This window comes from Bufo bufo, chromosome 1, assembly GCF_905171765.1.
Source record: "Bufo bufo chromosome 1, aBufBuf1.1, whole genome shotgun sequence".
NCBI lineage: Eukaryota > Metazoa > Chordata > Amphibia > Anura > Bufonidae > Bufo > Bufo bufo.
The window spans coordinates 648,929,177-648,945,749 of record NC_053389.1 but is presented as its reverse complement, the minus strand read 5'-3'; the positions used below and the strand labels follow the sequence as shown (position 1 = coordinate 648,945,749).

The following is a 16,573-nucleotide window of genomic DNA, read 5'->3' as shown; positions in this document are numbered from 1 at the left end:
TTGCTTAGAACAGGAATCAGCAACCTCCGTCACTCCAGCTGTTCTGCAACTACAACTCCCAGAATCCTCCATTCACTTCTATGGAAGTTACAAGAACTGTTGAGTAAGTATGCATTCTGGGATTTGTAGTTTCACAGCAGCTAGAGTACCGGAGGTTGCTGATCCCTGGCTTAGAACAATAATACTTTCAGAATGTGCAATTAATATGCTGAATAATCTGTCACATAAATAAAAACCAATATAGAGGGTAAAGATTGGATGTCAAGTAATAATGGCCATTAAATTGTAATACGCCTAGTGTGACAAATACAATATACATAACAGTAAATGTACAAAGAAAACGGAAAACATACAACCCATAAAGTTTTTTGCCTAAGGAGCTAAGTTTAATTAGAATATCTACGAAACTGCATTATTCCCTCACAGTATGATCTGATCTAATGTGAATGTAAAAGCAGCATAGCAGTTTTATATACTAGGTTATGGAGCCATGACTACAATACATAATCACAGTCTCTAAAATTGGGTATGCATGCCATAGCTGTATTCAGGATGATACAGTAAAATCACAGAGCTGATCTTACAGACGGGAAACTACATTTGGTATGTAACAATGGAATACAATCTATGCGCATTGCATTCAGCGCAATGTAAGTTCAGGATGCCCATCAGGCATATACTACCCAGAATTCACTTAAACATGACACTTATTACTGCAGAGTTTATGAGGAGCAGATGTTTATCCCAATGGAAATGCCCACAGGCAGCCAGGACGCAGTGCAGTGGGAATAACTGCTGATGTCTATCATATGTGCTTGATAGATTCATGATAAACGAGGCTAGGTCTGTTTATTAGTGATTTATGACATGGATCTTTATTCATTTAAAGGGACTGTGTCACCTATAATTTATTCTCCCAGTTAAAACCAGATAGTGACACATATTTTTTTAGTAATCTGCCTTTGCTTTCTGATTGCAGAATTGTATAATCTATTTTATGAACATTATAATTAAGTGTTCTTGCATCTCACATATATATTCTTATTATTATTATTGGCAAATTTACCACCCTAACTTCTCCCACAGTTTTTACACTACATAGACAGTAATATACCGAAACGCGTGGATTGTTCCCTATTGGTGTGCTCTTAATTTGTGGAACGTTTCGCCGAATGGTTCACGAAATATCAGCATTTTTGTGGTGAAATTGGTCCCATAGGAATGAATGGCAGAATGTTCAAAACCAGACTGGAAGCTGACAAAGGCTAGAGTGTGAGATGAAAAATCTGGACATGATTTCTAAACTTGCCACCATTCCCTCATTTTCAAGCCCACCTACACAAATCTTAAAATATAAAAACATTCAACTATCCCTGCTGCCACTAAAAATGTCCACGGCTAAGCCATTTGTTTGCAACTCACACCGCCCATTGACATTCATTGAAACTCCACTCTAGCCACCTCAAATTTGAAGGGCAATTTCTAAACTGCGACTGTGCCTTCATTTTTAATATTTCAGAGACATACTATGCATCAAAATGTAGGTCTGGGTCTTGTGATTCGCTGTAGGATTTATCATTTTTAAACTTCAACCGTCTGAAGATGGCAACCGCCAGTGAAGCGAGCAAGTTGAAGCAGTTTGTTTTTAACCACTCTTCTCTGCTCTTGCTGTAGAGTGAGTTGCTATAGGAACCCAGGTGTGTGAGCAGCCAGCAGAGTGACAAAAGCTAGAGTGTGAGCTGAAAAATCAGGACATGATTTCTAAACTGCCACCACTCCCTCATTTTCAAGCCCACCTACACAAATCGGCTGCTAATGTTTTTATAAATGTATGTTTTAATGTAACTGTGAAGCACTTTGAGCAACAACATTGCAATTAAATGTGCTATATAAAAAAATAAAAGTTAAAATGCATTTCTCACTCTATCAAGCTTGCCATGTTTACTTTTTAAATTTGATCAATCAATTGGTTAGTGTAATGTTTACTATCTTTACTCACGCCAAACACTTCACACAGTTACTCTGCCCACTCCATATAGTTACTCTGCCCAGTCCAACCTTTCCACAGTTACTTCAGCTACTACAACCACACAACAGTTACTCAAGCCACTCCAACCAGTTACTCTGCCCACTCCAGTTTTAGACTACTGGTGGAGGCAAGAACACTTAACACAATTTCCCCAGAAATTGTAGCTTTTCTAGTTAGAGATATGCTTTACAGCAGCCACCATGGGCCATAGACACAATGGCCAGGAGGAGACCTCATTGACTAACTGTAGGAGAGTTTTCTTGGCAGGCTTTGTGTCCTGTGCAGAGGTCAAGAGGGAGTAGACAATGTTATAGCGCAGCTCGGTGACAGCTGGCACTCTGCTGTCCATGGTGGGCATGGGTGCCATATCTTCTGACTCAGCGGTCCAGAGTCGCCCTCCAGGAACAGGCCTGGCCACAGGAATGAGTTGTTTCATACTACAGGTTGCTGGCAAAGCCTCTCCAGTCTGCCTGTAGGGTGTGAGCACACTCCCTGGTTCTTAAAGGGCGAGCATGTATGCATCCTAATCCTCACCAGCCAATGGCAGGCCTGAAGTACTTAAGGCACCTTCCCCTGTAAAAGGGTGCCTGAGCAATGGGTAAATCTAGCTTGCTAGTTCCAGTGAAAGTGTGCTTTTCTGTTTGTCTGCCCATGTACTGACTTCTGCCCGATACTTGACTCTGACTTTCTGCTGCCTGGTTCACTGTATTGAATCTTCAGTGCCTGCCCTTCAAACTTTTTCACAATTCTTATGTATTCTGCCTGCCCTTACCTTGACCTGTTACTTACGAGTTTTGCCGGTCCATTCGGTGCTACAAACCAGTGTCTTTTGACACCTGTAGGTCAGCAGCCAACCGCATAGAGACTGCTTCAGGAGTTAGTAGCCTGGTACATTCCCTGCTATGAAGTCTGAAGTCCAGTGTGGAGCACTTGCTGTACAGGGATGGAGCACCCGGTCGTCTCCATTCCTGTATAGCGCATGTGCTGAACTTGAGAATGTGATACTTCAGGGTCAGGCGTAAATATGTTTTCACTGCCTGGCCTGTCATTCAAAGAGGTGGGTGCAACGGCACCGCATTTATTGCACCAAGGGACTAATATACATATTATAAAGCAGCTATTTTATCAACATTGTGGCCAACTATTGAGACGGGACCAGCAGCATTACATTCAGCTGACAAGCGCACATCTTGCATGTCAGCCAAATTAATTCTGATGTATAATGTAACAGATTCCCTTTAATTCTAAGATACACCACCTTTAGAATCTAACCTAAACCTCATCAATGAGGCTTCTTTCAGACTATATTTTATTGTGAACAAAGAAAAAAATGATGGGTTACTAAAGGTGTGCACAAGTTTAACCTATCTGTGCACAAAAAAAATATAATTTTCAATTATACAGGCTACGTTTCACACTATTAAAATAAAAACATATAGTAAAAAGGGTATGCAAAATATGTCAATTATTTATATATGTCTCCCAGTTGGCTTCCATTAAAAAATCATATGTTCCTTCAATATTTCTTAAAAGTGTAGTCCATGGTTTTTTAATTGGTGGCCTGTTCTCAGGATAGGCCATCACTGGCTGATCGGTGGGGGTCAGAAATCCATACCCGGTGCTGACTTCTATACAAAAAGAGAATATACACTGCGTGCAGAATTATTAGGCAAATGAGTATTTTGACCACATCATCCTCTTTATGCATGTTGTCTTACTCCAAGCTGTATAGGCTCGAAAGCCTACTACCAATTAAGCATATTAGGTGATGTGCATCTCTGTAATGAGAAGGGGTGTGGTCTAATGACATCAACACCCTATATTAGGTGTGCATAATTATTAGGCAACTTCCTTTCCTTTGGCAAAATGGGTCAAAAGAAGGACTTGACAGGCTCAGAAAAGTCAAAAATAGTGAGATATCTTGCAGAGGGATGCAGCACTCTTAAAATTGCAAAGCTTCTGAAGCGTGATCATCGAACAATCAAGCGTTTCATTCAAAATAGTCAACAGGGTCGCAAGAAGCGTGTGGAAAAACCAAGGCGCAAAATAACTGCCCATGAACTGAGAAAAGTCAAGCGTGCAGCTGCCAAGATGCCACTTGCCACCAGTTTGGCCATATTTCAGAGCTGCAACATCACTGGAGTGCCCAAAAGCACAAGGTGTGCAATACTTAGAGACATGGCCAAGGTAAGAAAGGCTGAAAGACGACCACCACTGAACAAGACACACAAGCTGAAACGTCAAGACTGGGCCAAGAAATATCTCAAGACTGATTTTTCTAAGGTTTTATGGACTGATGAAATGAGAGTGAGTCTTGATGGGCCAGATGGATGGGCCCGTGGCTGGATTGGTAAAGGGCAGAGAGCTCCAGTCCGACTCAGACGCCAGCAAGGTGGAGGTGGAGTACTGGTTTGGGCTGGTATCATCAAAGATGAGCTTGTGGGGCCTTTTCGGGTTGAGGATGGAGTCAAGCTCAACTCCCAGTCCTACTGCCAGTTTCTGGAAGACACCTTCTTCAAGCAGTGGTACAGGAAGAAGTCTGCATCCTTCAAGAAAAACATGATTTTCATGCAGGACAATGCTCCATCACACGCGTCCAAGTACTCCACAGCGTGGCTGGAAAGAAAGGGTATAAAAGAAGAAAATCTAATGACATGGCCTCCTTGTTCACCTGATCTGAACCCCATTGAGAACCTGTGATCCATCATCAAATGTGAGATTTACAAGGAGGGAAAACAGTACACCTCTCTGAACAGTGTCTGGGAGGCTGTGGTTGCTGCTGCACGCAATGTTGATGGTGAACAGATCAAAACACTGACAGAATCCATGGATGGCAGGCTTTTGAGTGTCCTTGCAAAGAAAGGTGGCTATATTGGTCACTGATTTGTTTTTGTTTTGTTTTTGAATGTCAGAAATGTATATTTGTGAATGTTGAGATGTTATATTGGTTTCACTGGTAAAAATAAATAATTGAAATGGGTATATATTTGTTTTTTGTTAAGTTGCCTAATAATTATGCACAGTAATAGTCACCTGCACACACAGATATCCCCCTAAAATAGCTAAAACTAAAAACAAACTAAAAACTACTTCCAAAAATATTCAGCTTTGATATTAATGAGTTTTTTGGGTTCATTGAGAACATGATTGTTCAATAATAAAATTAATCCTCAAAAATACAACTTGCCTAATAATTCTGCACTCCCTGTATAGGTTGCACTCACCAATCGGTGCAGTCTTCTTTTATTTCTTCCAGAGCTGGGTATATAATTGCTGAATACATCATTGCTGAATACTCACGGCTGAGTACATGATAGCTAGATACATAAAAACTGAGTACATAAAATGGCTGGAGGCGGACTTACATACATGCAGTGCTGACACAGGTGATAAGTCGCCTTATCACCTGTGTCAGCACTGCATGTATGTAAGTCTGCCTCCAGCCATTTTATGTACTCAGCTTTTATGTATCCAGCTATCATGTACTCAGCCGTGTGTACTCAGCAATGATGTATTCAGCAATGACGTACCCAGCTCTGGAGGAAATAAAAGAATTGATTGGTGAGTGCCACCTACATATTCTCTTTTTGTATATATTTAAGCTTACTTTTGGGCAGAGCACCACCAGGTTGCTAAAGTATATTGCCCAACTGCAACAAGTGACATAGCCAGTACAGGCGAGGGAAGTGAAACGCAGTGCCACTCGGACTATTTTGTATTACGTGTCGTCTGGTGCTGACTTAAAAACCCTGGAACAACTCCTTTAAAGGATAATAAAAGAAAGTAGTGATGAGCGTGAGGTGCTATATTCGATTTTGCGAATATTCGATTGAATATTCGTCTTATATTCGTCAAAATCGAATATTCATCATTATTCTATTTATCGCAAATAATATGCAATTTAATTATTAGCGTATTGCGATTTTCTTTTAACTGTATAAGGCAACTTTCCTATTGGTTGGCTATGGCTATGGCTAATATGTGTATTTTACGAATATTCGCTATATTGCTTTAACTTCGTTTTTTAGAATATTCGTCATATTCTAAAAACCAAGTTATAGCAATATAGCGAATATTCGTAAAATACACATATAGACCGCAATTTAGCTAATATAGTGCTATAGTATTTTTTTTATAGTCTAATTTTTTTTTGTCTCTTCTGGAGTTCAGATTTGGAAAAAATTGACACTATAAAAAAAATACTATAGCACTATATTAGCTAAATTGCAGTCTGTATGTGTATTTCACAAATATTTGCTATATTGCTATAACTTCGTGTTTTAGAATATGACGAATATTCTAAAAAACGAAGTTATAGCAATATAGCGAATAGATTTGTTATTTAGAATATTCGTCTTTTTTTTTCCAATCCCTACTGTTATTCCACTTTGGCATACACCTCCCCGACAAGCGTCCCTGTCACCATGGGAACGCCTGTGGATTAGAATATACCATCAGATCTGAGTTTTCACGATCTCAGGGAAAACTCAGATCCGATGGTATTTTCTAACCCACAGGCGTTCCCATGGTGACGGGGATGCTTGTCGGGGACGAGTATGCGAACGACCGTACAGATTGGAAAAAAAATGCGAATATTCTAAATAATGAATATATTCCCTATATTGCTATATATTTGTTTTTTAGACTATTCGTCATTTTATTTTCCATATGAAAACATGATTCCTTCCTGCTTAAGTTGCTTGTGGGCCAATGACTCATTGACCCAAAAGAAAGAAGCAGGGAGGAATCATGTTTTCAGATGTTAAAAAATTACGAATATTCGATATAGCGAATATATAGCACTATATTCGTACTATTCGCGAATTAGCGAAGTTGCGATATTCGCGATTAATATTCACTATTCGAATATTTGCGCTCAACACTAAAAGGAAGTATGAAAAATGCTTACCACCTCCTACACATGACTATACTATAGATTAATGTTGTACAGATCTGTAATATGGTACCAATAGAAATTTATGAGGCTACACTGTACCTTCGAATGCCTTTGATTTCATAGAGGCATGACCCTGCAGATCTGATATTGATGACCTATTCTGAGAATAGGTTATCAATATCAAAAAGCCTGTACAAGCTCTTTAACAAGTGCTTTACTGCCTGCAGAGTTTGTAATGTAGCTTTTTTAATTCCAGCATGCTCAGCTTAGAGAGAATGGTGTTCAAAAGGGCACAATGGCTGTAATATGGAACCAAAGGGACACTGTATAAATATGCTCTACCAGGTATAACCATTTTCAGGTATGAATTAGTGCAGTAAGCATTATCTGTGGTGTGACGTTGCAATGGATGCCATAGAGGTGTTTTATTTTTTATTTTTTATAAAGATCCTATTAAGAACAGATGAAGCACATTTTATTATTGAAAAAGACCTGATTCCTAAGGAAAATTAATAATAAAAATGGGCTATTAAAACAGTGAAAAACACTGCAGGGCAAAAGAAATAGCAGAAGTCTAGGATAGTTCATCAGTGATGGAAGATGGAATAGTTCATAAAGAATGTATTCATATTTTTATGAGTATTAATGAGTCTTGAAGTGGAATTAAAATTTGGCTCTTGTACCTCATAAATTTTTTCTTATTCTCCTCCAGCGTTCTAAGCAATGAAGAAAGCCCAGCGGCCTATGAACTTCACCTCTGTGTGAAGGATTACTGCTTCGCCAGGGAAGATCGGATTATAGGAATGACAGTTATCCAGCTGAAGGGCATCGTGGAGAAAGGCAACTGTGCATCCTGGTACCCACTGATGAAAAACATCTGCATGGATGAAACTGGACTGACAATCCTGCGAATACTTTCTCAACGCTCCAATGATGAAGTTGCTAAGGAGTTTGTAAGACTGAAATCAGACACCCGGTCTCTGGAGGAGATCTAGAATGTGCTGCCGCATGGGAAAACCCACCCAACAGAACTCTTCTAGAAAAAAATACCATGAAACATTGATACGGTGTTGTTATTTGATCGTGTATGCATGTGAAAATCAGTGGGAATGTTTATTTAATATGTTTCCGTGTTTGCTAGTACACCAGTACTATATTTGCAAGGCGTGTTGAAGAAAACATGTACCTTCCTTTTATATGAATGACATTGGGCAAGGACTAGTTCCCATAAAGTGCCAAAATCTACGCCTAAAACTGAAATGAGCTCATGGTCTTTTTGTTAATCATTGTTTTCCTACCATTTTCAAACCTTGTTGAGTTACATTTAATGTGTCGTATTTGTTAAATATGTGTCTCTCTGCAGTTCATTTATCCAATGATTTGCTGACATAATGTTGCTTTTTTATTTCATTTTTTTGCAGAAGAACGTATTGTATGTTGAATGGTTTGCAATTTTATAACTCCATTCCTGAATAGAGATATTACTTTTCATATAATAAAGGATGGGGCTATTTTATGCATCTTCTACACAAACCTTCTGGTATATCACTGTGAAGACAAACTGTACGAATCTCGCTTCTAAAACTTATTATTGTCCACCCTTATAAAGTAGTTTCTCTTTCTGTGTATTCCAGTTCTTTAATGGATCTCTTTACCTAGTAATAATAGTGCACACAGCATCCTGGGGAAGGGAAAGACTTTGTACATTTGTACGAAACATGTCGGGATTCTGTGATACGTCATTCCCTGTGTTTTGCTCACGTCATCAGATCAGCTTCTTGTCACTTGCAGCAATGGGATATTTTCCATAAAACTTGCAGTATTTTTGTATGGTGCAAAAAGGAATGATAACATTCCATAAAGTCCAACTATCATTTACCCTGTGTGTATGTGCTTGAAACATTGTACTGAATACCAAGGATATTGGCTTGAACTGTGTACAGCTGAGTGTTGTCTGGACCATAAGAGAATGGTATTGTCACAGGCAGGGAAAAGGTTGCATTGTATATTTAGCTGCAAATTCAGTCAAGTGTCTCTTTTTAAAAAAAATCTACAGTTTGTACTTATGCAACATAAAATGTATTGCACTGAGGCAAGTCATGTCATGTAAATATATTTAGTGAGATATTATTGTAAAATAAAATATGAAGAAACTTCATACAGTTTATTTTGGATGTGTTTAAGATGTATTTGGACATATTTAATGTTGGGCGATGCTCGAGTCTCCTCTCCACACGTTTGTTGGCTGCTACGCAGCCAATAAACATGTAGGGAAGTACTGGCACTCACTGTAATGCCATAGCCATGTTAGTTACTGGCATTACAGTGACTGGCTGGCCGGAACGCGTCACACGTGGTTCGGCTCAGTCTTAGGGAGAGCTGCAGCAGAAGGGACAGATAGTGTAGGGACAGGAATTAAATATTTTTTTTTCAGGCAGGGTTTACTGTTGAAAGGTGTTAGAGACCCAAAAGTCCTTTTAAGGACTATTGTTTTATCTGGCTGCAATATATATTATTAGCGCAACCTGCGCTAAATTGGGTGTAATTGTTTGGCCGCTGCTGACAGTGACACAACCTCTGCTACATCTGTTGTGTTACATTTGCACATCCTAAATATCTGTGACATTCAGCACAATGGTGTGCAATTGTTCAGCCGCTGCAGACAGCGACATCACCTGCGCTACATTTCCTGTATAACGTTTGCGCATCCTAAATATCTGTGACATTCAGTGTAATTTTTTCTTAGCCACTCGTGACAGCGATATTACCTGTGCTACATCTCCTGTATAACATTTGTGCATCCTAAATATCTGTGACATGCAGTACATGACGAGATCTTGTGCACTGATTCCCAAACTCTTGAGCATCCACAGTCAGAAGAAGATGACGGTGGGGAACGGCAATTAATGTTTCACAAGGTGGATGATGATGATGATTAGACACAGTTGCCAATAAGTCAACGGCAATTAGTGTCTCAAGAGGTTAATGATGAGGATGAGACAGAGTTGTCAATAAGTGAGGTTCTTGTTAGGTCAACAAGTCAGGAGGATGACCAGAGTGAGGAAGTGGAAGAGGAGGTGGTGGACAATGAAATAACTGATCCAACCTGGGAAGGTGGCAAGCCGAGCGAGAACAGTACAGAGGAGGAGGGATCCGCAGCACCGCAACAGGCTGGAACAGGCAGTAGGGTGGCAAAAGGGAGAAGGCGGGCCACACAATACAGGCCCGCAACTGTTCCCCGGAGCACCCCCTTGCAGCAATCTCCCTTGCAAAGGGGTAGGTGTTCCGCAGTCTGGTGCTTCTTTGAGGAAAGTGCGGACGATAAAATAATTGTCATTTGCAACCTGTGCCGTATCAAAATGAGCAGGGGCGTGAACAGTAGCAACCTCACCACCACCAGCATGATCCGTCACATGGCATCAAAACACCCTAATAAGTGGGCCAAACGCTTGGGTTCACAATCAGTGCCTGCGGGTCACACCACTGCCTCCTCTTCCCCTGTGTTACATGCTGGCCAATCCCCTGTCCAAGATGCAGGCCCGGATGCCTTCTGCCCTGCACCTGGACCTTTGCAAGTACCATCAGCTAGCGCATCCACTTCTGTGTCCCAGCGCAGCGTACAGATTTCCATACCCCAAGGCTATGAGCGAAAGCGCAAATACCCAGCCACCCACCCACATGCCACAGCACTAAATGCGCATCTTTCCAATCTGCTGGCCCTGGAGATGTTGCCATTTAGGCTTGTGGACACTGAGGCTTTCTGCAGCCTGATGGCGATGGTGGTCCCTCGTTACTTAGTTCCCAGCTGCCACTATTTTTCCCGGTGTGCCGTCTCGCCTTACACCAGCATGTGTCCCGTAACATCACCCGTGCCCTGACCAATGCAGTTATTGGGAAGGTCCACTTAACGACTGACACATGGACAAGTGCTTTTGGCCAGGGGCACTACATTTCCCTGATGGCACACTGGGTGAATGTTGTGGAGGCCAGGAGTGAGTCGTACCCTGGGATGGCAAAAGTGCTACAGACGCCAAGTATTGTGGGCCCTAATTCCATCAGGATTTTCTCCACCACCTACATTAGTTGCTACCACCCCCCTCTTTTCCTCCTCCACCTCCTCTTCCACTTCCACCTCTGAATTCTCATCTTGCAGCACCAGTCAGCCATCGGTCAGTAGCTGGAAGCAGTGTAGCACTGCAGTGAGGAAGCGGCAACAGGTCGTGCTGAAACTAATTTGCTTAGGTGACAAACAGCACCCTGGTGCAGAGTTGTAGCAAGGTATATGGGACCAGATTGAGATGTGGCTATCGCCACTCAACCTACAACCAGGCATGCTTTGGAGCTTGACAAGCTCACACACATATCATGCCTAGCCCACGTGCTCAACTTAGTGGTTCAGCAGTTTTTCAAAACCTACCCCAATTTGCCTGAGCTACTGGTGAAGGTGCGCCACGTGTGTGCCCATTTCCGAAAGTCATCTACAGCTGGCGCCAGTCTGGCAATGCTGAAGCAGCGCTTGCAATTGCCAGCTCATCGACTGTTGTGTGACGTGAGCATGCGCTGGAACTCAACATTCCACATGTTGGCCAGGCTTTGTGAGCAGTAGAGGGCAGTAGTGGAATACCAGCTGCAACATGGTCATTCCCTTACCTGTCAGCATCCACTCTTCACAAGCGACGAGTGGACAAGGATGTCTGACATCTGTGAGGTTTTACGCAACTTTGAGGAATCAACACAGATGGTGAGCGGCGATGCCGCTATTATCAGCGTAACCATCCCACTACTGTGTCTACTGAAACGCTTGCTGCTCACAATGAAGGCGAACGCTTTGCATGTGAAAGAGGTGGAAATGGGGGAAGACAGTACACAGGATGATATCCAGACCACCCTCAGTTCATCTCAGCGCAAATTGGATGATGATGAGGAGGAGGAGAAGGAGCAGGAGACGGTTGCCTCCGCTACAGAGGGTAACACCCAATGGCAGGTTTATTCCATCTTTTCAGCGTGGATGGGCTGAAGAGGAGGAAGAGGATGAGGAGATTAAGAGTCATCCTCCTGATGTTGACAGCAAAGTCTTGTCTGTTGGGACTCTGGCACACATGGCTGACTTTATGTTATGTTGCCTTTCCCATGACCCTTGCTTATAAGCATTTTGGCCAACACTGATTACTGTTTGTTCACCCTTCTCGACCCCCTCTACAAAGAGAACTTCTCATCTCTCATTCCTGTGGTGGAGAGGACTAGCAAAATAGTGCAATACCAGAAGGTCCTTGTGGAAAAATTGCTCCAAATATTTCCAGCTCACAAAGCTGGCGGCAGAGTACGTACTTCCTTGGGAAACCAAGAAGGGGAGACAAGGGGAACACACAGCAGTTCCAACAGATGCAGGGCAACAGTCTCCAAGGCCTGGGACAGTTTCATGACACCCCGCCAGCACCCTCACCCTGATGCGCGGCCTAGTGTCACAAGGAGGGAAAAGTTTTGGAAGATGGTGAAGGAATACATAGCAGACCGTGTCAGCGTCCTCAGTGATCCCTCTATGCCTTACAACTATTGGGTGCCCAAGCTGGACATGTGGCACGAACTGGCGCTCTACGCCTTGAAGGTGCTGGCCTGCACTGCCGCAAGCGTTTTGTCAGAGCGTGTATTTAGTGCTGCTGGAGGCATAATAACTGATAAGCGCATCCGCCTGTCAACTAAAAATGCTGACAGGTTGACTCTTATCAAAATAAACAAGGCCTGGATTGCCCCTGACTTCTCTACTCCACCAGAGGAAAGCTGCGAAATATGTCTTTTATGGTGCATTGAATACACTGTATTTCCATGCACCCCTTCCACCACAAGAAAAGATATATGGTTAAATCTTCCTTTTCTCATCCTCCTCCATCATATCAACGTGCTTATTAGGCTGCCCTAGCTCCCCTAGGCGTGCGCAGCCTATTGCATTACGGTGTGTACCCTAAAGCACAAACACACACACCGCGCGTGTGTGTATGTACAGTACAGACCAAAAGTTTGGACACACCCTCTCATTCAAAGAGTTTTCTTTATTTTCATGACTATGAAGGCATCAAAACTATGAATTAACACATGTGGAATTATATACATAACAAACAAGTGTGAAACAACTGAAAATATGTCATATTCTAGGTTCTTCAAATTAGCCACCTTTTGCTTTGATTACTGCTTTGCACACTCTTGGCATTCTCTTGATGAGCTTCAAGAGGTAGTCCCTGAAATAGTCTTCCAACAGTCTTGAAGGAGTTCCCAGAAATTCTTAGCACTTGTTGGCCCTTTTGCCTTCACTCTGCGGTCCAGCTCACCCCAAACCATCTCGATTGGGTTCAGGTCCGGTGACTGTGGAGGCCAGGTCATCTGCTTTTTTCTTGCCATAATACCAATTCCAACAGTCTATTCAGTAGGACTATCAGCTGTGTATCCACCTGACTTCTCCTCAACGCAACTGATGATCCCAACCCAATTTATAAGGCAAGAAATCCCACTTATTAAACCTGACAGGGCACACCTGTGAAGTGAAAACCATTTCAGGGGACTACCTCTTGAAGCTCATCAAGAGAATGCCAAGAGTGTGCAAAGCAGTAATCAAAGCAAAAGGTGGCTACTTTAAAGAACCTAGAATATGACATATTTTCAGTTGTTTCACACTTGTTTGTTATGTATATAATTCCACATGTGTTAATTCATAGTTTTGATGCCTTCAGTGTGAATCTACAATTTTCATAGTCATGAAAATAAAGAAAACTCTTTGAATGAGAAGGTGTGTCCAAACTTTTGGTCTGTACTGTATGTATATACACAGGGGGGCAAAAAAGTATTTAGTCAGCCACCAATTGTGCAAGTTCTCCCACTTTAAAAGATGAGAGGCCTGTAATTTTCATCATAGGTACACTTCAACTATGAGAGACAGAATGGGAGAAAAGAATACAGGAAATCACATTGTAGGATTTCTAATGAATTCATTGGTAAATTCCTCGGTAAAATAAGTATTTGGTCACTTACAAAGACACTGCCCGGGCAACGAACGAGTGGCTTCGTAAGAAGCATTTCAAGGTCCTGGAGTGGCCTAGCCAGTCTCCAGATCTCAACCCCATAGAAAACCTTTGGAGGGAGTTGAAAGTCCGTGTTGCCCAGCGACAGCCCCAAAACATCACTGCTCTAGAGGAGATCTGCATGGAGGAATGTGAAAACCTTGTGAAGAGTTACAGAAAACGTTTGACCTCTGTCATTGCCAACAAAGGGTATATAACAAAGTATTGAGATAAACTTTTGTTATTGACCAAATACTTATTTTCCACCATAATTTGCAAATGAATTCTTAAAAAATCAGACAAAGTGATTTTCTGGATTTTTTTTCTCATTATGTCTCTCATAGTTGAGGTATACCTATGAAATAATTACAGGCCTCTCTCGTATTTTTAAGTGGGAGAATTTGCACAATTGGTGGCTGACTAAATGCTTTTTTGCCCCACTGTATATATAGCCTTTATGCCATTAGCCCCCATTATCAGCCCTTATGCCTCATTAGCCCCCATTATGCCTCTCATTAGTCTCATTAGGCCTCTCATTAGTCTCCATTATGCCTGCTTAGCCCACATATGCCTCATTTATTTTCAAATGGTCGATGTGACCAATAATTGTCTCTTGGTTACATGTAGTATTTTTTAGACTTATGTAAAACATAACATTTATTTCCTTTAGTAAAATATTTCTACCTATTGCTAAAGTTTAAAATTATCTGCTGTGTCTGTGAGTTAGTTTTTCCGTCGTTATAACTTGTGCTTACACTGTTTGTATCACAGTGTAAACCAGCTAGAAGGCTATCATATGTTTCCTGCTTCGCAGGCTCCCTTACTAGATACGATCACTGTCGTTATAGGATACGCTTGCACTGCTTATGTCGGAGTAGACGTCTGCCTGGGAGACTATGATGCCTTTCCTGCCTCGCAGGTCTCCTATTGCATGCATTCACAATCTGCCTCCCGACATGTTTCGCCAAACACTTGGCGTCCTCAGGGGTTTCGGGCAGTCTGAGGACGGCAAGTGTTTGGCGAAACATGTCGGGGGGACTCTGTTTTTTTAGACAGCGTGTGATTGTGAGAAGTAACTATCACAGTGAATGCATGCAATAGGGAGACCTGCGAGGCAGGAAAGGTATCATAGTCTCCCAGGCAGAGTGCACTCCGACATAAGCAGTGCAAGCGTATCCTATAACGACAGTAATAGTATCTAGTAAGGGAGCCTGCGAAGCAGGAAACATATGATAGCCTTCTAGCTGGTTTACACTGTGATACAAACAGTGTAAGCACAAGTTATAACGACGGAAAAACAAACTCACAGACACAGCTGATAATTTTAAACTTTAGCAATAGTTAGGAATATTTTACTAAAGGAAATAAATGTTCCGTTTTACATAAGTCTAAAAAATAGCACAAGAGACAAATATTGGTCACATCGACGATTTGAAAATAATTTATAGTACGATGTCTCCACATGTGTGAACGAGTCAGCCTTGATAATTTAACTCATGCCTCATTAGCCCCCATATGCCTAATTTTTCTATAAAATAAAAAAACACTTACCTCTCTGCTCCTGGACACCGCCGCTCCTCGACGCCCGCTATCCTCTTCCTCCTCCTGTCAGTTGTGCTCTGAACTGGCGCAGCCCTGCACAGCCGACAGCCGAGGAGGACCAGGAAGCGGTGAACGCTATGTACTTACCACTTCCTGGTGCTCCAGTACTAATGAGCGCTTCCAGAATGGAAGCGCTTCATTAGTGTTCGCCGGCCAGCAGGCTTGATTAGGGTGTGTGCACGCCCCCTGCGCATGCCTATGCTAGCTCCTAATGTTTTAGAGGGTCAGCTCAGCAGCAGACCCTTACCCCTAATGTTTTAGAGGGTCACCAGCAGGCCCTCACCCATAATGTTTTATATGGTCAGATCATCAGCAGGCCCTCGCCCCTAATGTTTTAGAGGGTCAGCTCAGCAGCAGACCCTCATCCCTAATGTTTTACAGGGTCACCAGCAGGCCCTCGCCCATAATGTTTTAGATGGTCAGATCAACAGCAGGCCCTTGCCCCTAATGTTTTAGAGCGTCAGCTCAGCAGCAGACCCTCACCCCTAATGTTTTAGAGGGTCAGCTCAGCAGCAGACCCTCATCCCTAATGTTTTACAGGGTCACCAGCAGGCCCTCGCCCATAATGTTTTAGATGGTCAGATCAACAGCAGGCCCTTGCCCCTAATGTTTTAGAGCGTCAGCTCAGCAGCAGACCCTCACCCCTAATGTTTTAGAGGGTCACCAGCAGGTCCTCATCCATAATGTTTTAGATGGTCAGATCAGCAGCAAGCCCTCGCCCCTAATGTTTTAGAGGGTCAGCTCAGCAGAAGACCCTCATACCCAATGTTTTAGAGGGTCACCAGCAGGCCCTCGCCCATAATGTTTTAGATGGTCAGATCAGCAGCAGGCCCTTGCCCCTAATGTTTTAGAGCGTCAGCTCAGCAGCAGACCCTCATCCTTAATGTTTTAGATGGTCAGATCAGCAGCAGGCCCTCGCCCCTAATGTTTTAGATGGTCAGATCAGCAGCAGACCCTCACTCCAAATGTTTTACAGGGTCACCAGCAGGCCCTTGC

At 42.4% G+C, this 16,573-nt stretch overlaps 1 protein-coding gene across 3 annotated transcripts in view; it reads left to right on the top strand.

Annotated features, from left to right (window-relative positions):
* UNC13C (unc-13 homolog C) overlaps nucleotides 1–8,919 on the top strand; it is a 793,844-nt gene extending 784,925 nt beyond the window's left edge. For all 3 annotated transcript variants that reach the window (XM_040413932.1, XM_040413931.1, XM_040413930.1), the window contains one exon: nucleotides 7,639–8,919. In XM_040413932.1, the coding sequence (XP_040269866.1) occupies nucleotides 7,639–7,921 (283 nt within the window). In that variant the 3' untranslated portion in view covers nucleotides 7,922–8,919. The remainder of the gene's footprint in view (nucleotides 1–7,638) is intronic.
* The last annotated feature ends 7,654 nt before the right edge of the window (nucleotides 8,920–16,573 follow it).